The sequence below is a fragment of the Silene latifolia genome, chromosome Y (genome assembly GCF_048544455.1).
Source record: "Silene latifolia isolate original U9 population chromosome Y, ASM4854445v1, whole genome shotgun sequence".
In the NCBI taxonomy this organism is placed as follows: Eukaryota; Viridiplantae; Streptophyta; class Magnoliopsida; order Caryophyllales; family Caryophyllaceae; genus Silene; species Silene latifolia.
The window spans coordinates 107,367,907-107,389,735 of NC_133538.1; the positions used below are offsets into that span (position 1 = coordinate 107,367,907).

Sequence of the window (21,829 nt, forward strand, 5' to 3'; positions counted from 1 at the left end):
ATTCTGGCCAGGCCGAAACGTGTAACCCACACAAAAACGCCAAGGCCCAATCGCGTAACCCACACGAAAACGCCAGGCCCATTTCGTGCAAATCACACGCCACAGCCCACGAGAAATCGTGTAAATCACACGATTTGGCCCACCCCATTTCGTGTAATCCACATGTTGGGGCCAAATTCCAGATTTTTTTTTCGTGTTTTTTTTTCGGGGTTCAAATCGTCTATATATACAAATTTGGCTCTAATCTCGTCACATATTACCTATCCTGAGTCACCATATAAACTAATCTACACTAATTTAACAAATTTAAAAAGATTGCAAAAAAAAAATTAGAAAATACACCTTATTGTTGATAAATTGGTTGTTGTTGTTGTTGTTGTCGTTCTTGTTCTTGTTCTTCACCCGGATTTGTTGTTGTTGTTGTTGTTCTTCTACCCGTTTTTTACACGTTTTTTTTTATTATTTTTTTGTTATTTTTGAGGCGGATTTCAATTTGTTAATTTTTTGAAGCGGGTTTTTAAATTTTTGAAGCGGAATTAGTTTGAATACGGAAATGAAAATAAACAAGATGATAGTGTATAAAGGAGCAAGGAGCAAAATAGTAATTTATTAGAGGCGATATGAGTAAAACTAGAGGCGACGTTTAGCAAACCCCTTTTTTATCCAATCACAATCAATATATATAACTAAAGAAGGCTGTTTTTTCTAATTATACTATTAGCATTAGAATTAGGAGATAATTAACTATTTATAATTTTTCTATTATAATTAGGAATATAATTTTTGCTATTAGAAATGAGAATTAATTAGTTATTTTACAATTTTCCTATTAGAAATAGGAAATAAATTAACAATTTATTATGGCTTTTTGTTCCTAATTATACTATTAGAATTAAGAGATAATAATTATTTAAAAATTTTCTATTATAATTAGGAATATGATTTTCCTATTAAAAATGAGAATTAATTAATTATCTTACAATTTTATTATTTGAAACAGGAAATAAATTAGTTATCTACAATTTATTAATATTAAAAAATTATTCATTAGTATTTGTTCACTTTTTGTTAAATTAGAAGGAAAACAAACCTTTAATATATCGATAATATCCAATTTTATAACAACTTCCGATTAAAAAACTAAGGTATTATGTGGCTAAAAGGCCCTAGGCCAAACTAGGTTGTGACAAATGTGTATGCATAATACGTACTGCATAGAATTTACTCATGTAAAGAGTAAAATGAACGCTGAAATATGCCCCTACGTCTTTTATTATTACTAATGTCATATTTAATTATACATAATACGAAGTTTATTTTTCAAATGTCATATGTATTTCTCCTACTAATTTTAAAGTTATTTCCCTCACAATAAATTCAACTTCTATTGTTAATTTATTATAATATTATTTACATTCATTTGTCATTATATAAAAGTATATTAATCAAAATTTAAATAAGATATTCACAAATTAATGATAAGTACAAAGTTTGATATCTATTTTTCAAGGAGTATTAAAAGATAAAGAAAGTTGTTGCTAATTTGCGAATCGAAATATCATTTTATGACAAATGAGTAAATGTTTTGAAAAACTTTATTGTGCAATTGTTTTACAATTTAAAGTAAAAATGGTACCATGAGTAATAAAATAGATTTGAATGAGGCTTGAAGGTAAATTAGATACACTTATTATAGAAATATGTATAAGGTTAAGATTCAATTCAAGCAACGATCAACATTAAAAAAAAGTCATGAAAAACACATAAAAGGGTAAGAGTAGTTTTTCCCTAACATAGTGAAGACCGTCTCTCACAAACTTTTCTTCTGATAAATTTACATGCGTAAAAAACGGTACTATTCAATTATATGGAGCAAACTAATTATTGTTGATGCTATATATATATATATATATATATATATATATATATATATATATATATATATATATATATATATATATATAGAATTAGGATCACATGAGTCCACCCTATCTTTTTGAGTCTCGTGAGTCCACTTATGTATCACACACTCTACACAAAAATATCACGATTTTTTTTATGAGTAAAAAAAAATTATTTTTTTTTTTCTTTTTTTGAAAAAAAATCAAAGCTGTGATATTTTTTAGTATAACCTGTGATATTGTATCTAGTGTGTGAGTCCAGTAAAAGTGTATCACAAGTTATACAAAACAAAATCACACCTTACAATAAACAATACCACTGATTGTACTAAACAATATCACGGGTTATACTATACAATATCACACCATTGAACCTAACTCCGCCTTTCACCATCTTCATTGTAAGTCATCTTGTCCACCATTGTAATTCGCCATTATTGATCGATGAAATCGAGTAAAAGAACTCGGATCAATAATGGTTGTTCATTCACAGCTTTCTCCAGTTCAGGGCCTGAACTCGTCTGCCCCACTTGAGACTTCTCTCGCTCACTTTTCATTGCAAAACTTTCCTGCTTTTTCTTTGGGGGAGAGTTAATCCAAGCTACATTTTCAACCACCAAGGACTATTAACAGTGATGCAAGCATATATATACCATGAATCTTTATCCCATATTGATAATTGTGTAAACCTATGTCGATAAGCATTGGAATATTTATTATTAACAATGTAGATAAGCATTAGTCATGGTGTAATTTAAAGAAAGTGCTTGAGATCTCAACCGATGAACATAGACAAGTATAATAAGAACATAACATTAACAACACCATCGGGATTCACCATCTCATATGGGCGAATCACACAAGTACCAAAGATATAATAAAAACAACAACTAGAAACCAAGGCGGACTGGGATCACAATAAATGCATGAATGTATTAGCGGATGCAAGGTAACAGGAGAGACTTACAATCTGGAACAGTGCCGATGACGGAGCAGCGGACACCAGCGCTCATATTAAAGAACTTGGTTTTAAATTTATAGCAGAAAGAAGCTACAGGCTGGAATTTGGTCTCGCTACACTTAGAATTGTCGATACCATCCGTAACTTCCTTGAAAAACTTGATAAAAACAGCACGAGAGCAAGGTTCATATTGTGTATTGTTAAGCTGGTCAAAGAGCTGAGAAGTGACAACATAACAGAAGAAGTGGCCACCCACGTAAGAGATGGTAACTATTTTCGTGATATTCTTGTGTACAATACAATGATACATAAGTGGACTCATGAGACTCAAAAATATAGGTGGACTCACCCTGGATCTTACCTCTCTCTCTCTCTCTCTCTCTCTCTCTATATATATATATATATATATATATATATATATATATATATATATATATATATATATATATATATATATATATATATATTATTATGTAAATTGAGCACAACATCATATTATGCATGACGAATATGTCTCTAATATATATTGTGTAAATTGAGCACAACATCACTATAATTTAGGGAGAGATACGAATTGGGGGAGGTGAGACATATTCGTCATGCATAATATGATGTTTTAACCACCTTAAGGCAAAAATATAAAAATAAATGAAAAAATTTAGACCTAAAAGGGGGTCACGTACTTGCCAACTCTTCTATAGTTCTCTACCGCATTAATATTCTCATGAAATTTATGACATTTATTTCATATTAATAAAAAAAATGATTATACTGCTTCGTACAATTTGTGATTTATAATTTTTCGCTAACTTATTTGAACTTTCTTAAATTTATTTCAAATGAGAAGATGGAGGGCAAGACTATTGTTAAAGGGGGGTGTCATAGGTAGCCCCAGCCATGTAGTATTGCATTGAAATTTGGTTCACATTTAAAGGTAGGTCTATAGTTTGACCGGGAGATATAACATTTAACTACATGTTAATGTTTTTACGTAACTACCATTAGGGGTGGGCACCGGTCCAAAACCGGACCGGAACCGGAATCGGAATCGACAAAAATCATGGACCGGATTTAAAAAATTCCGGTCCAAGACCGGACCGGACCAGAATTTATCATTACATGACCACTTTTACAAATTCCGGTCATTGGACCGGATTAAAATATAATTTTAAGAAAAGAAATGCAAATAACAATAATTCCGGTCCAAACCGGAAAACATCTGTCCCGGACCAGAATCTTAGAAAATGGTGGACCGGAGATCGGACCAGAATTTTTAATTCCGGTCCCGGTCCACTAGATTTCGGTTAAGACCGGTCCATTTTTCCGTCCTGGACGATTTATGCCCAACCCTAACTACCATTTGACCCAACAATGATTATTGTTTTCCTTGACCAATTGAAAAACAAACAGGTATTAATGAACAAAATTTAAAAACTCTCAGTCTCAAGTATCATATATATAAATTTCATATTGGTTTTATTTTCTTAAAAAAACAACATTGTCGAGAGCAAGGGTTAGTTTACATTGGATGGTGGATTTTTCTAGAAGTAGAGGTTTAGTTTTTCATATGGTTAGATAAATTTGAGATAAGTTTCAGAGACGAGGATCGATCTTTCAAGGGATGAGATTGTTTTAGATCATGTGTGTGAATAGGGAAGAAAAATAGGGGTTTGCGCAAAAGATTTTGTTTCAAATGAGAAGATATGGGCCAAGACTATTGCTATAGGGGGGTGGTCATAAGCAGCCCTAGCCATGTAGTATTTCGTCGGAAGTTGGTTCAAATTCAAACGTACTTCTATACTTTGACCGAGAGATATAACATTCTAACTACCTCTAAATGTTTTTACATAATTACAATTTGATCCAGGGGTGTCATAAGCAGCCCTAGCCATGTAGTATTTCGTCGGAATTTGGTTCACATTAAAACGTACTTCTATAATTTGACCGGGAGATATAACATTCTAACTATCTCTAAATGTTTTTACATAATTACAATTTGATCCAGCAATGATTAAATTATGGTGGTTATTCGAAAGAAGGAGATTTGTTGCATCATTGAGTTGATTATGCAGAGTAGATATTATTGTTTTCCTTTACCAATTGAAAAACAAACAAGTATTAATGAACAAATTCTAAAAACTATCAGTCCAAGTATCATATATATAAACTTCATATTGGTTTTATTTTCCTAAAAAAAAAGTATTTTATTAATCAAACACTCTTTTATTCTTATGTAAATATTATGTTAACGGGAATTATTTGTTGGTCATGCGACATACATAAAATCTTAGACATGAACGATGTACTATATGTCTATATTCCATTTTATTGTGAAATTTATCACACATTAGTTTAATATCCGTGAAACGCACGGGCAAGAAAACTAGTTTGATTTTAAGAGGAACAATACTCTACCGTCTACACACACTCTTTTTTGGGCCAATATCAACATTATGACCCAAATGAATTGTCGGATTTTAAAATAAGCATAGTGAGCGTAGCATTGTTGTTGGGCCATTTTATGTGGTTAATGTGGGTTAAAAGCGTAAAAAGTCGTTAATTATAACATTGTCAATTTCCATTTAGTTACTAAATATTAGCCTCATCATCGGGTATCTGTAAGGCTAGTAGACAACTTTGAGGTGTCTACAGTATTACTCATTTGGGTAGATAAGACAAAAGCAAAGTTTCTAAGGAGTAGCAATTTATTTGTCTTATCTACCCATGCGTGTTATACTTGACTCGTCATAAGCTTGTGACGGATATGCCCGTCAAAAGGGAGACTTTAGTATACCAAAATATTGCTATAGGCGAGAATTCTTATTCTTCTCCAATTTTTTCCTCGCTTCATTTGGAGAATCAGCAGTTGATAGCTAAATAAAATCCATCTAATTGTTCTATTAAATGAGAAGGTTAAAGAGAAATCTAAAATTAGCGAAATTTATTAGTTATCATTACAAAAGTTTTTTTTGTAAAACATAAGCCAAGTCCATTTATATCATACTATCATATAACGTTTTCCTTTGAGTTTGTATGATTAGAAAGTTGGTATTTTTTAAAATCGTTGTACAAGAGTGGCATAGTAGCTTGTGCATCACATTTAAAATAAAATAATGAGGTATAAAAGCTAACATAAGACCTCGACTTTATATACTCATATTATCAATAAAAGTGAGAAAGAAAGGAAAAATGGACTCATGGCAAAGTTGACGGCGGCTTGACACTACAAAGAGCCAGACAATCGATGTTATGAAAAACGAGTAGCTGTGAAAAGGAAATGCAAGCACAAACAAACGTCTAAAGCTGGAATTTTGGTGTCATTCATAGCATAACTTAGTCGAAAATACAAAGATAGTCCCACGATATAAGCTACTCCGTATTATATTAAACGAAACATGACATATACGATGGACTAAAAGTTATATCTTGTTGGGTGATACTTCCTCCATTCATCTCCCCACTCTATTAAGTATTTGAGCAACCCACCATTATCTTCCAAGTTAAACAATGGACTAAAAGTCGATCAATCAATGCAACAACTGCAAGCAACATTATTTTAAAATCGGGATCCTCTCCATCTTTTTTGGTCCATCTTCCTTATCCATTTCTTATTAATATGAATGATTGTGTTTGAGAAAAATTGAGAAAGTGGCGAAATCAAATGAAATACTAAATCAAATTTCGACCATTGAAGATGATTAATGGACTAATGGATAAGAGAAATAAGAGTCGAAGCCTATAACGAGGCAAGACGACTAAAATTAATGCAACCTTAAACATCTATTTAACACAAAACGGATTGTTTGTGGGACTCGTGTTAAAAAAAATTGTTCCCAATCGCATTGATTTATCACAAAATATAGCAGCACATTAAGATATATTCAAGGAACACTACATATATTCACTGCACATTAAGGTATCAGCAAAACAAATGACCTTAGTAGGTGATTTTATTAATATGGACAACTCTTGAACATAATTTGAGAGTGCAAAACAATGATAACACAAAAAAAAGTACTCCCTCCTATTCTAGATAAGTGTCACATTGTCCATTTTTGATAAACTTTTATACTTATTTTAAACACTTGAACTCCACAATAATACCCCACTTCAACCCAAAACAATACTTATTTTAATCACTTCACTCACAATAATATTCCACAATACCTTCCCTCTCTCCAATTACCTCACCCAACACAATACTTTACATTATTTTACTCATTTCCTTATTTCCGTGCCATCCCCACAATGGGACAGAGAATAGGAGGAAGTACCATATTTTACATTCATGATTCATATAGATGATAACAAACCTAGAACTATACACACAGTGCAAAACAACACGATATAGCAGTACTTGAGCAAAATCAAGCTTTGGAAGCAAAGATTTCCATAAGAGAAGAGTAGGTACCCGAGACGCCGAGTATAATGCCAATAACAACGATCGCACCATCCAATATCAACCTTCCCCAACCCACCTCATCCTTGAACACAATGAAATGGAACAAACTAGGGAAAACAAATCCTAAAGCAATGCACACACTACTTCCAACAAGTGACAGGAAATCAGCGAAATTTGGCACCATCAATGCCACTAAGGTGACCCCTAACACCGTCAACCATCTAGCCCACAAGCTGTAGCTACCTTGAGTCAATCTCCTCTCCAAAACCTCATAAACCGGGTTCATCATTAACGGGAATGTGAAAAATAGGTTAATACAAAGGCCTAACTGTACCAATGTGCTTACAATCCCGGTACCGATATTTGCTGTAATGATATCTTTAGTCTCGTCACCAAAGGCAAAGTAACCCAATGCACCAAATGCGCCATACAAGAAGGATATCATTCCCATTGATATTCCTAAAGTTTTACCAAAACTCTTTTTGTCTTTGGCCTCAGTTTCCAAAGGTAAAACCATCCCAATTCCTTCAAAGGCATAAGTGCAAACCCCAACACAATAGAACAACACATTCCAACCACCAAATCCTTGAACAACCGGCCTATTATCGGCTATAACAACCACGTCTTTCGCCATAACAACACCCATAGCACCAATTTGAACAACATCAGCAAATATACTCAAAGGTGCCAAATGGGTCAATGTTGGAATTGAATTCAATCCCAATTGAAAAGGCAAACAACCCCATAAAAACCATTTCTTAGGAGTAAACCCTAGAAAACTCTGATTTTGAACATCACGCATGAACACATGAGCAATAGTATTAGCCACAAATATCATATAACTAACACAAAACCCAGCTTGTGATAAAATGATCATCAAATCAACAGAAGACCTACCAAATGAACCACACACAGCATAACCCAAATCACCAAAAGAATTGATCTTTGAGTACCCATTTAAAGATTCAAGTTTTCGCCGTGTCGAAACCAACAATAACATACAATAATAAGTGAGCATAGCAACAGAAAAGAGAGTAACAACACCAAAGATCCAACCTGATCTCATGAAAGTGTAAGGAAGACCCAAAACACCAGATCCTACAATTGCAATAAAAATGTTTGCTAAAGTTTTGAATTGTGAAGATTGTTTGGGTTTAGCAATAAGTGGTGTGTCTTCTCTTGCAATTTTCATTGAACTTGAGCTTGATCCTGCTTCATTATTGTTCTTTCCAAACCCCATTTTTTTTTATTGGTAAACTTTTTTGTTTTAAGATGAAAGATTTAATCTTCGATATGGTGAAATTTTGATGATGGATTAAGAGAGAAGTACCAAGAGATTAGAAATTTCTGGGGGTATAAGAAATCAATTTTGGTGGAAAACTGGGGGGAAATCATGGAGATTTGGGGTTTGAGGAGAATGGGTGATTGAATCCAAATGGAACACAAGAGTGGGGGTCTTTTTCTAGATATTGTGATTTTTATTAGGATTGTCGAATACATGCCTTTAGTTTGGATGAAAGGGAATATTACGTGGTAATTGCATACTTGCATTTTAGAAATCGTCAAAAATCAAGTTGTGTAGTTTGTGTTGGGGGCTATAAAACGTCGTCGACGTTTTATAACAAATCGTCGACTCTTTTCATAAAAAAGACGCCCCATACCCTTCCTCTTCCTCTCTCTACCCAATTCTCTCCCAAGCAAACAACACTAAAAAAAAAATGATGCTCTAACTCGGTTGAACAACTACACGAACAATCCACATCAACAAAACAACGAATCAATGTCAAACAACGAGCAATCCATATCAAATGCTAACAACGAATCTGAGCTACGTAATTACACAATCTATTTTCATTTCAATCGATTTAGTATGATTATTGAATTAGATGTTAGTTGATATATTGAATTACATATTAAGTCTTCATAGAATTAGGATGAATGGAACAAACACGCCCAAACCCGTCGAAAATAGTTGTAGTCGTCAATTAGGACGTAGAAGCTCAAAGTCCCCCATGGTGATGGACGTGCAAATTCAAAGTCTCCCATGGACGGGGACGTGGATATTCAACGTCCCTCATGGACTGGGACGTGTAGATTCAAAGTCCGTCATGGACAGGGATTTTGAATTTCAATGTCCACCATGGACAGACTTTGAAACTCAGAGTCCATCATGGGGAGGGACGTGTACTATTCACGTCCATGCTAGGTTGGGAAGTTGAATGTTTACGTCTATCATGGTGATGGACGTGAATATTCAATGTCCGCTCCTGGTTCAGACTATTAAATTGGTTTTTCTTCATTTTATTTACTTTTTTTCGTAAGTTTAGATATTTTTACATATATTAGCATGTAATCATTATTAATTTTGTGTTTTAACAGGATTCATTTGAGGATTTTGGTGGAAACGATGTTAATTACAACCACCTATTTGAGACGGTTACATGTTTTGCGAGTCGGGATGAGGCGTTTGAGTGGTCTCAAAAAAGTAGCTTTTGATAACGGGTTTGCCTTAATAAAAGCATCAAATGGGGCCAAAAATCGTAAACAACCCGAGTTGCTAGGCTCTTACTTTCGTTGTTCAAGGTACGGCCGAACTAGAAAGAAGATCGATCCCGATATTCCCGAGAAGCCTAAGAAGAAAGGGACACCTAAGTGTGAGTGTTTGTTTCGGGTTCGAGCCGTTCAGAACCGGGCTAATGATATAAATGGAAAGGAGTTGATTGTTTGGAACATTTTGACCTCAGAGAAAGGTGGATATAACAACCACAAAGTAACAAAGTACAAAGACGGTCATAGGCATTTTGCTGGTTTGAATGCCGAAGAGAAAGAGTTCGTGAGGCAACAAGTCCTAAGGCCGATTCCCCGAGAGATATTAAAAATGGTCTTCATCAAAGAACTCCCGATAAACCCCAACCTACAAGCACCCAAATTTATAGTGCGGTTAACAAGTTTCGGCGTGAAGTTAGAGGAACACGCAATACCGCTCGACAAATGTTGGCTGTAGCCGTTGCTGCTAATTATGTGGAATGGCACAAAACAGATTCCGAGACAAATGAGCTTAGTCATGTTTTTATGGCTCATCCGGAAGCGGTTAAACTGTTCCGTGCTTATCCACATGTGGTTCTTATTTACTCGACATACAAGACAAATGTTTACAAAATTGCTCTTGTTGAGGTTTTTGGTGTAACACCGTGTGGTTCTTCCTTCTTAATTGCTACGATGCTCCTTCCGTCAGAGTCGGAAGACGATTATGGGTGGATGTTGTTGAGATTAGGTGAGCTACTAAGTTTTACGGGTTCATCTATTTCTGCCTTTGTCACTGATCGGGAGATGGGTTTGATCGCCGCTCTTTAGTCCCTTCATCCGAGCACTCCTCACCTTTTGTGTCGTTGGCACATTAACCGTGCTATGGAGAAACAAGCACTCTCAAAGGAGAATTTGATGTGGTACAAAGATATCATAATGCACAGTCCAGAAAGCGGTTGGTACCGCGTGATCAATGCATCCACCATTGATGAGTTTAGGAGCGCTTGGGAATGTTTTAGTGAAAAGTGGGAAGAGATGGCGCTTTATGTGATCAGTACATGGGGTAAATACAGGAAGAAATTCGTGAACTGCTATACAAACCAATACTTTCATCTCGGAAACATGGCAACTTCCCGAGTAGAGTCCTCTCATTCACTTTTAAAAGCTTGGTTGAAGAGTAATAACCTAAACCTTGACACTATGTGGTTCCGTATTCATTCCATGCTTTAAGCGCAACACTCGAAGATTAGATATGAGCTAGAGGTTTCGAGGAGTAGGCCGCGAAATGGAGATCGTGTATTTTCATTGTTGCAAGGAAATGTGTCTATCAATGCCATTGAGATAATGGAAGAAGAGATTAAGAGAGGGATAGAGCTCGGGAATGTGTTGGAAGAGCATTGTGGATGTGTGCTAAGGGTTACTCGTGGATTACCTTGTGCTTGTGCATTGATCCATTTGCAAAGAACGGGTAAAAGAGTCCATCTTGAAGATGTTCACGCTTTTTGGAGGACCTTGGAGTACGACAATGTTGGTGTACCACCCAAGACCGATGATGATGAGTTGGAGAAGCTGTTTGAAGAAGCTAGAGCTTGTGACCCGGCGAAGAAATGGGTAATCATTGAGAAATTACGAGATGGTCTTCACCCGGAAGACGAGGAAGTTAAACCACCTCCTGTTAGAGAAAACCCCAAAGGGAGACCGAAGGGTTCTACTACCCGGAACAAGTCGGGATTTGAGCATGCAAAGAAGAAGGCTGCGAAAGTTTGTACTCTTGCGACGACATTTATACGGTGGGTGATTTTGATCAAGAACCGGTTGGTGCACCGTTGGAGTCTGGCTACACTAAGGGATTTTTGTCAACTTGGACTAAAAAGTATGCGGTCCCTGAAGAAGTACGGGATTTCTTTGATGGTTGGGTAGATGTCGGTAATGATGGTCATTGTAGTTATCGGGTGGTCTCACATGCTGCACGGGGTCGGGAAAGTGACCATTTAGTCACGAGAGAGTGGGGTATTCGGGAGATTAAGGCATACGAGTTCTAAAAGGATTTTTTTGTTGATAGTTGTGTGTTGCCTACAGGTCTTACCAGATACGAGGAGGCATTGAGACGGATGGAGTTTACTAGCAGTGGAGGATGTGGGCCTAACCATTGGATGTACGGGGAATATTTGTTTGTCTTTGCATCGTTGTTTAACTGGACTATTTGTGTCATCGCCCGGCATGAAGTTGGAGAATCTCGTACTTGGCATTATAGCACATACTTACCCCTAAGGCCCACAACCCAAGTGTCGAGGCCATATGGTGTTTTGTGGATCGTTAATTACCATCTCCATTGGATGAGATTGCATTGTCGAGTACCAGTGACAGATGTACCGATGCCACCGATCGATCCTTTCTGGCTAGGGTCAAGAGACCCTTTGGTTGCACCATATGCTGATTTATACAACACAAACATCGAGAAATGGCATACGTTGATGGGAACTACACCTAAAGTTTATGGTAGAAGACGGCGTTCCACACCAACTAACCCAGAAACTGCAAGGAAATTAAACTTTGATAATGCATTTAAAGTTTGATTATGTAATAATTTAAAATATGTTCTACTGTTATAACAATCATATTACTAATTATGAAATTACTGGAATTCATAACAACTAAAAATAACCGTTATAATTCAAAAATGTCCGTTACAATTCAAAATAACCGTTAGAAGAGCCTATAACCGTTATAATTCAAAAATGTCCGTTACAATTCAAAATAACCGTTACAATTCAAAATAACCGTTATAATTCAAAAATAGTCGTTATAATTCAAAAATGTCCGTTACAATTCAAAATAACCGTTATAATTCAAAATAACCGTTATAATTCAAAAATAGCCGTTATAATTCAAAAATAGCCGTTACAATTCAAAATAACCGTTATAATTCAAAAATAGCCGTTAGAATTCAAAAATAGCCGTTATAGTTAATAGCTTATAAATAGGCCATTCTATGTCAATTTCAATCACAACATCCAATCCTATTCACTCTCTACAATACTAAAATGGTTCTCACAAATACTCAAAAAATCAGAGGATATCAAGGCAGAATCGATCTAATTGTTCAAAATTTACCAGTTCTAATTTCTCATCTTGAATTAGTGGTTCCCAGTGCCACTGTATGGCACATGCTTGAAGAGCCTCCAATTGGTAGCCTTTGTATAATTTTAGCCGGAAACCCGGATCAAATTCTAACTCCAGCAGTTAGAGATGAGGTTGTTTCTGATGAAGCATTGACCGAGAAGATGTGGGAGTTTCGCAGGTTAAGAAGTGATCTCTTTACATATTTTGAGCGCATCCTCACCGTGATCGATTACCCAAGACTATCAGACTTATGTGCCGGTAGAGTGCCCAACCTAGGAAATGTTTATCTCTACATGAATGATTTGTTTAGTCAATATATGTCTACCCAACCTGAAGAAATTGAGGTTCAAGACCATGAAGAAGATAAGGAATCGTCATCTTCATCATCGGAAGATAACTAAGTTCGGTAGTTATTTAATTATGTTATGTTTTAATTAATAATCATTGTATTTTCAATTTATGTCGTCCTTGCATTTCCATTTAACTACGTATTAATTCCCGTTGTATTTTTAATTTATGTTTTATCTTATTAAGTGTTGTGTCTGTATTATGTCCTACTGTTAAATTGTATCGTGTTTTAATTAAGTGTTGGACTGCGTTTTAATTAAAGTTGTATTTTAATTAAGTTTTAAGTACTTTCATTCATTTCAACGCATAACATTAAAAACACTAAAAATGTTCACACAATGAAAATATTCATACATAACAAAAGAGAATAAAAATATCCATACGCAACACAAATAAAAATATCCGTACATAAGAATAAAATTTACACTACGGGGTACGCTCATCATCATCATCATCATCATCATCATCATCATCATCATTATCCCCAGCATCATCCTCGGCATGGTCCTCAGCTCTGAAGAACGGCTCCATCTCCTCCACCAATCTCCGCGCATATTGCCACTTCCTGTCCGCGGTAGGCTGTCTATAAATCTGTGAAAAATGACGACTAAGAGCTCGGGATATCTCGGGCTCCTCGCTCAAAGGAAGAGAGCGAAACTGAGTACGGCGTGCAAGGGGGTAGAAGTGTGGGTGAGAAATCTTCCTATACCAAGACATGTATCGCGGATCACTCTGAAAAGGCATCAAAGCCCGGTCAAACCGCTCTTTCAAAACTATCTCGACATCACTCAAACCCCACTCCAAATCAGGAGAATCACCATAAGATAGCTTATAACCCAAGGTCGGCTTAGCCGGACGATATTCAATAGTCGGGAACCGCATAGAGTTCGAGATAACCTGAACATACCCGTACTGACGGATACACCTATCAGGCTGATACGGCTCTACTATATCCAAAAACCTAATCAAGCCCGAGTAGAGCGAAATACTGCACGCCCTGTGAGGACTAACACCATAAGGGAGCCACGTCACGTGCTCCGCCCTAAGCCCGTCCAACCTCTGCATGTGCTGCTCTAACAACCGAACATCTCCCCTAAACCTAGGAAGCCGTGACCAAGCCTCAACAAGTGGTCTCCCCTCGACATAATATCTGGAGTGTGGTCAGAACATGGGAAAGTACTCATATATCCAAGCCTGAAGTAACGGTAGACAACCGCTAACACCCTGACCCTCCCTACGCGAAGCCATCCCCAACTGTCGATACAAGTATGCCAATGTCGCGCCCCCCAAGCATACGTGCCGATATCACTCAACTGATCAAACAACGGCAACATACGGGCAATAACCCTATCACTAGACTTGTCCGTAAACAAAGTCTGTCCTACCAACACCATCATGTAAGCCCTCAGCGAGTCATGCTGGTTACCCGTCTCCGCAAGCTCTATCAACTTCTTAACCGTCACTCCACCACCCTTGTACAACGGTGGTTTCACCTCTTTTAGAGGCAATCCAAATAAAGCATCCACCTTCCCCTTCATACCGATCTCCTCCCTCATAGGACCCTCCTCCATAACCCTCATGCCATCCACTCGTATCCCAAGGATCTTCTCAACATCATGCAACAAGATAGTAATCTCACCAAACGGAATATGAAAAGTGTTGGTGTCGGGCTGCCACCTCTCTACAAAAGCGCTAATGAGGTTCTCGTCCAAACCGGTCATCAAAGAACGCCTCAAATGACCTAGGCCACTCTTACTAACTCTCTCCATAACACCGTCACGGACCTTTATCTTACTTATCTTCTCTAAAGCACTTGGTCTCTCGTAACACGTGATCCACGATCTCATTCCCTGACCGGTCCAACTACCATAAGCTACGTGGCCACCAAAGCTACGTAGGACGCTAAGGACGCTCGGACCACCCTCAACCGGACCCGTAAGACGCCAAGAAGTATCCTGAGTCTTTGTCTTCTTCCTCCCCGTGCTACTAGATGAACCGTCACCAAGCGGCCCATATCGACTTCTACCATCCTGTACCACCTTCTTAGGTGGTAGTACGGCGGCCTCCTCGTCAAGAAAACGAGGGTCATCGTCGTCCTCCTCCTCCTCCTCCTCATCATCATCATCATCATCATCTTGCTCAACCACATGGTCAAAATGCTCTTCCTCCTCAACATCAGAATCGGCTAATGGCTGCCTAAAAAACGCACTCGGTAAATCCATCTCGGTCATAACGAGCTCGGGAGTAGCGTCGGGAGTAGGGTCAACACAAGGGCGTATTTCGATGCCCTTACCCCTACCCCGACCACGACGAGGCGCTAACGGTAAAGGGATACGCCGCTTAGAGCTCGTTACTCTTCGATCTTTCGTACGACCTAGTGAAGTCATAATGTAATCTTCGCTGTTCGACATCTGCATTTACGAGATTAAAAAGTTAGTTAAATAAAATAAAAACAAGTTTTCATAAAAAAATAACACAAAATTAACAACTTCTAATAAAAAATAAATATAAATTTAACCATTATAAGTAAAATATACAACTTCTAAAACAAGAAAAATAAAAATTGCATATTAAAATAAAAATTATCAACTTTTAATACAAAATAAATACAAATTATCGATTTAAATACAAAATTAAGAACTTTTAATTAAAAAAAATATAAATTAAACATTAAAATATAAAATTAACAACTTTTAATACAAATACTAAAAATATAACCATTAAAATTGAAAATAGACGGTTAAAACAAAATAAAAAGGTCTGAACCATTGACGGACATTGAATTTCAATGTCCGTCCATGGTCAAGACATTGAGTTTCAACGTCCCAACCAACACTGGACGTTGAAACCCAACATCCCAACCAACAATGGATGGCAACAGTACACGTCTAACCCAAGTACACGTTGAAATTCAACGTCCACGCTATTGACAGACGTTGAACTTCAACATCCCAGCCCAATACAGATGTTGAACTTCAACGTCCACGCCATTGACAGACGTTGAAGTTCAACGTCCCTACCCATTATTGACGTTGAAGTTCAACGTCCTACCCCTGTAAAAGGCAGCCTCAACAATCCCGACAACAAATCATTCAATAACAACAACAACAAAACCATTGAAAATAACAAATCCATCAACAACAAACAAAATTAACATTAACAATCCAACAACAAAAAAAAATCCGACAATACTAAGCCTATTTGGGAGATTGAAACGGGAAAATAACAAGAATGAGGAAGAATAACGAAATTGAAACAAGGATTAACTCAAATAAAGACAAACATACATTACTATCCTAATTAAAATCAAATTATACAATTAAAACTTAACTAATTGAAAAAAAAAGACTTAATTGATTAAAAACAAGGAGAATGAGCCGGAAATTGGTGCTATGTCGGCTGTGGTGTTGCTGCGGTGGTGGTGGAAGTGTTGCGGTGGTGATATAACGGGGACGTGGTCGTGTGGTGGTGGTGTGGTGGGCGGTGGAGTCGTGAGTGAGGGTCGGGGAGTCGTTTAAAAGTGAGGAGTGAATGTCAGGAGTGAATGATTGAGAGAGATACAAAGGGTAAGGGTCGTCTTTTTTTCAAAAACCGTCGACGATTTGTTATAAAACGTCGACGACGTTTCGCAACCCGGTTTGTGTTATGCTAGACGCTAGTATGTAAACATGTGCATTGTGTAACAATAGACTTGCTTTAAACAATTAACATGTTTAGCATTATTGTAGACTAGTTTAGAACCGTGCAAAGTTACATGGAAATATATAAATAATGTATACAAAGAGTTTATATATAAATAATGCTCTTCAAGCTATAATTCCAGCTTTGTTGTTTGATAGACGGTGCAATCTAATCAATAATATATCAAAACCTCTTCAACTGTATGCATACAAACCACTTATAAGCCTAATAGCCTATACACAACTTTTACTGTAATAGCCTAATAGGGAGTAATATAAAAAATCTCTCAGTATCCATTCCATTGTGTCCCATTGTTATGACTATTTTCAATTTCCTTCGTATCATTATCACTAGTTTTCTTGCTCGTGCGTTGCACGGATATTAAAATAATGTGTGATAAATTTCACAATAAAATGGAATATAGACATATAGTACATCGTTCATGTCTAAGATTTATGTATGCCGCATGACCAACAAATAATTCCCGTTAACATAATATTAACATAAGAATAAAAGAGTGTTTGATTAATAAAATATTTTTTTTAGGAAAATAAAACCAATATGAAGTTTATATATATGATACTTGAACTGATAGTTTTTAGAATTTGTTCATTAATACTTGTTTGTTTTTCAATTGGTAAAGAAAAATAATAATATATACTCTGCATAATCAACTCAATGATGCAACAAATCTCCTTCTTTCGAATAACCACCATAATTTAATCATTGCTGGATCAAATTGTAATTATGTAAAAACATTTAGAGGTAGTTAGAATGTTATATCTCCCGGTCAAACTATAGAAGTACGTTTGAATATGAACCAAATTCCGACGAAATACTACATGGCTAGGGCTGCTTATGACACCCCCTGGATCAAATTGTAATTATGTAAAAACATTTAGAGGTAGTTAGAATGTTATATCTCCCGGTCAAACTATAGAAGTACGTTTGAATGTGAACTAAATTCCGACGAAATACTACATGGCTAGGGCTGCTTATGACACCCCCCCTATAGCAATAGTCTTGGCCCCCATCTTCTCATTTGAAACAAAATCTTTCACGCAAACCCCTATTTTTCTTCCCTATTCACACACATGATCTAAAACAATCTCATTCCTTGAAAGATCGATCCTTGTCTCCGAAACTTATCTCAAATTTATCCAACCATATGAAAAACTAAACCTCTACTTCTAGAAAAATCCACCATCCAATGTAAACTAACCCTTGCTCTCGACAATGTTGTTTTTTTAAGATAATAAAACCAATATGAAGTTTATATATATGATACTTGGGACTGAGAGTTTTTAAATTTTGTTCATTAATACATGTTTGTTTTTCAATTGGTTAAGAAAAACAATAATCATTGTTGGGTCAAATGGTAGTTTGGGGTGGGCATAATCCGGTCCGGACCGGAAAAACGGACCGGTCCTGACCGAAATCTAGTGGACCGGGACCAGAATTAAAATTCTGGTCCGATCTCCGGTCCACCATTTTCTAAGATTCCAGTCTGGGGCATGTATTTTCCGATCCGGACCGGTTTGGACCGGAATTATTGTTATTTGCATTTTTTTTCTTAAAATTATATTATAATCCGGTCCAACGACCGGAATTTGTAAAAGTGGTCATGTAATGACAAATTTCGATCCAACCGGTCAGGTCCGGTCTTAGACCGGAATTTTTTAAATCCGGCCCGGTTCCGGTCCATGATTTTTGTCAATTCCGGTTCCGGTCTGGTTTGGTCCGGTTTTGGACCGGTGCCCACCCCTAATGGTAGTTACGTAAAAACATTTACATGTAGTTAAATGTTATATCTCCCGGTCAAACTATAAACCTACCTTTAAATGTGAACCAAATTTCAATGCAATATTACATGGCTGGGACTACCTATGACACCCCCCTATAACAATAGTCTTGCCCTCCATCTTCTCATTTGAAATATATTTAAGCAAGTTCAAATAAGTTAGCTAAAAATTATAAATCACAAATTGTACGAAGCAGTATAATCATTATTTTTATTAATATGAAATAAATGTCATAAATTTCATGAGAATATTAATGCGGTAGAGAACTATAGAAGAGTTGGCAAGTACGTGACCCCCTTTTAGGTTTAATTTTTTTATTTATTTTTATATTTTTGCCTTAAGGTGGTTAAAGCATCATATTATGCATGACGAATATGTCTCACCTTCCCCAATTCGTAATTCTCCCTAAATTATAGTAATGTTGGGCTCAATTTACACAATATATATATATATATATATATATATATATATATATATATATATATATATATATATATATATATATATATATAAAGTCAAGTTCTTATAAGTCCACCTAACTATTTGAGTCCATAAATCCTCTCTACATCCCTTAGATATCCCACTAAGGATGGTTAAGATTGAAAGCAAAAAAGTATACTTAACACTAATTAGGTTCCTATACACTAATTAATCCACTTTCTTGTAGGAAATATCGGTATACTTCCTCTATAAATTTTAGGCTTATAACGAAATTATAATAATGAAATGCTAGTCATAAATGAAATTGCATAAACAAAATAGTATAGATAAGAATCAACCTTTGGTCCTAGCAATATGGCCTAAGAACAATATCAAAATTGATATTCTCATAATCGTTGCACCCAAGATGCTATGAGAAATGCCCCTCAATTTGCTAGAATGAGATCCCCAAAATTGATTATTTTGGGGTTTATGTTTTTTTGTGTGATGAGTGAAAATTAGGTCAAAAAGGAATAAGAGAAATGATCTCCTACCCTCTCCATATAATTGAAAAAAAGAGGAAGAAAATTAGGAAGATTTTTCTTTCTTTTTTCTTCTAATTCGGTTTGACCGAGCCACCAAAAAAATGAGGATAAAATCCTCTTATTTTTAGTTGTTATCTTAATGTATAAAAAGTGTGTATCTTTTATAAATTGTCAATTATGTTGACATGTATTAATAAGTCCACACACAACAGCTTGCAGTCGATTTATTAATACCGGTCTGTCAACATTTACACTGACAATATCGTATAATATATACATTAACTATAAATATCGCATATTTATAATTTGCTTATTAAATATAACCGATTATGTTTAATTACGTATTAACATCTTAATTCGTTTAAGCTAACATTATATACATTAATTAAATATAACAGTTTATATTCAATTTACGAATTTGACAGTTAATTCGTCTCAGCTAATATTATTTAATTGTATTAAATAATCGTCTCATCATCACATTGACTAACTGTTTAGTCAAATACATGAACTAACCTTTTAGTCATATAAGGCATCAATGTGATTATATCTTCATACAATCACATCTCTCATACACAACCTTTAGGTGTGACTTTTAGAGACCAGTTGATCACCGCCATCAGTATGATAATAACGTCAAACTTCTAGCAAGCCAACCGTTATTAAGTAAACGTTAATCAACTGATAAAATACTAAGTATACCCTTGTGAACCTATAAGAGATTTATAAATGTTTTCACACTAATTGTGGAGGACACAAGCTCCAACAATCTCCCACTTGTCCTCACAAGTGTATGTGCGATAACCGATTCTCATATCCTAAAATTTCTCCCACTCAAGGTAAAACAATTTGCAAAATCCGTATTCACAAAGGTCGTATTTTACAAGTGATCAATATCAATAGTGGTTTTTCCGACTAGAGAGTAACTTAACTGATAAACGAATCATCATTTGAGCATGGCCATGCATTTCAGTTACAACTCCTCGAGTGGCCCTGAGAAATAACTAAACCTGATAAAGGTTGGATATTTTCTTCAACTCGAATCCTATGAGATATAAGCACAAGATGAAATGACCCGTGACAATATGCTTAGCCTCCTGTTACGGCAGACCATGAGAAAGAAACCAAAGTCGCCCAAAAACTGCCTTAATCTCAAGAGACAATCGATTGTCAAAAGAATCGACTCTAGAAACACAATGGACGTCCAATCCACGACCTGGCACCGAATGTTTTTAAACATTTAGGACTCCATTACGTTGTCACAATTTTTGTTCTACGAGGTATCGTTATAACTCGCATCTGTGATCGATCAGCCAACTGTTTGACTTATGGCTCGTTGAACCCACCATCAATCAACTTCACAAAATAATAGCCAGAGTTATCAGCTCATGTAGGCGATTACGGACCAAAACAAATATAATGTAATTCAGTTCACTTTGTGGCGTTCAATGTTGTCGTACAATCCACATGAAAAACAAAATATGAAATAAAACGATGAAGTTATAAATAGCATATGAAAAAGATAATGTATTGAATCCATAATCAACTAGTACAACTCAGGAACACGTTTAATTCCCATGGAAATAACGTGCCCTTCATGCTTATCATATCTTAATGGTTTAGTGAGAGGGTCCGCGATGTTGTCATCCGAAGCAATCTTGTCAATCACTATCTCCTCTTGCTCCACGTAATCACGGATCAGGTGAGCCTTCCGATGTATATGTCTAGACTTGTTGCTAGACTTAGGCTCCTTAGCCTGGAAGATGACACCTCTATTGTCACAATAGATGGTGATCGGGTCATTCGAACTAGGAACTGTGGTCAGTCCTTGTAAGAATTGACGCATCTATATAGCTTCCTTTGCTGCTTCCGAAGCGGCATAGTACTCGGATTCAATGGTAGAATCTGCTACAACATCCTGTTTGGAACTCTTCCAGCTGACCGCAGCACCATTAAGAGTAAAGACGAACCCGGACTGAGATTTTGAATCATCTCGATCCGTTTGGAAGCTAGCATCTGCGTAACCGATTACGCATAGCTTAGTATCTCCTACATAAGTCAATGCCCAATCCTTAGTCCTCCGTAGGTACTTAAGGATGTTTTTAACAGCTATCCAGTGT

At 36.1% G+C, this 21,829-nt stretch overlaps 1 protein-coding gene across 1 annotated transcript; it reads right to left on the reverse strand.

Moving 5' to 3' along the window:
• Window positions 1-6,780: 6,780 nt before the first annotated feature.
• LOC141634242 (amino acid transporter AVT3B-like) lies at window positions 6,781-8,828 on the reverse strand. The gene has a single exon (XM_074446473.1). It carries the CDS (start codon window positions 8,502-8,504, stop codon window positions 7,230-7,232), a length of 1,275 nt encoding a protein of 424 aa, XP_074302574.1. The 5' UTR covers window positions 8,505-8,828; the 3' UTR covers window positions 6,781-7,229.
• Between the last annotated feature and the right edge of the window lie 13,001 nt (window positions 8,829-21,829).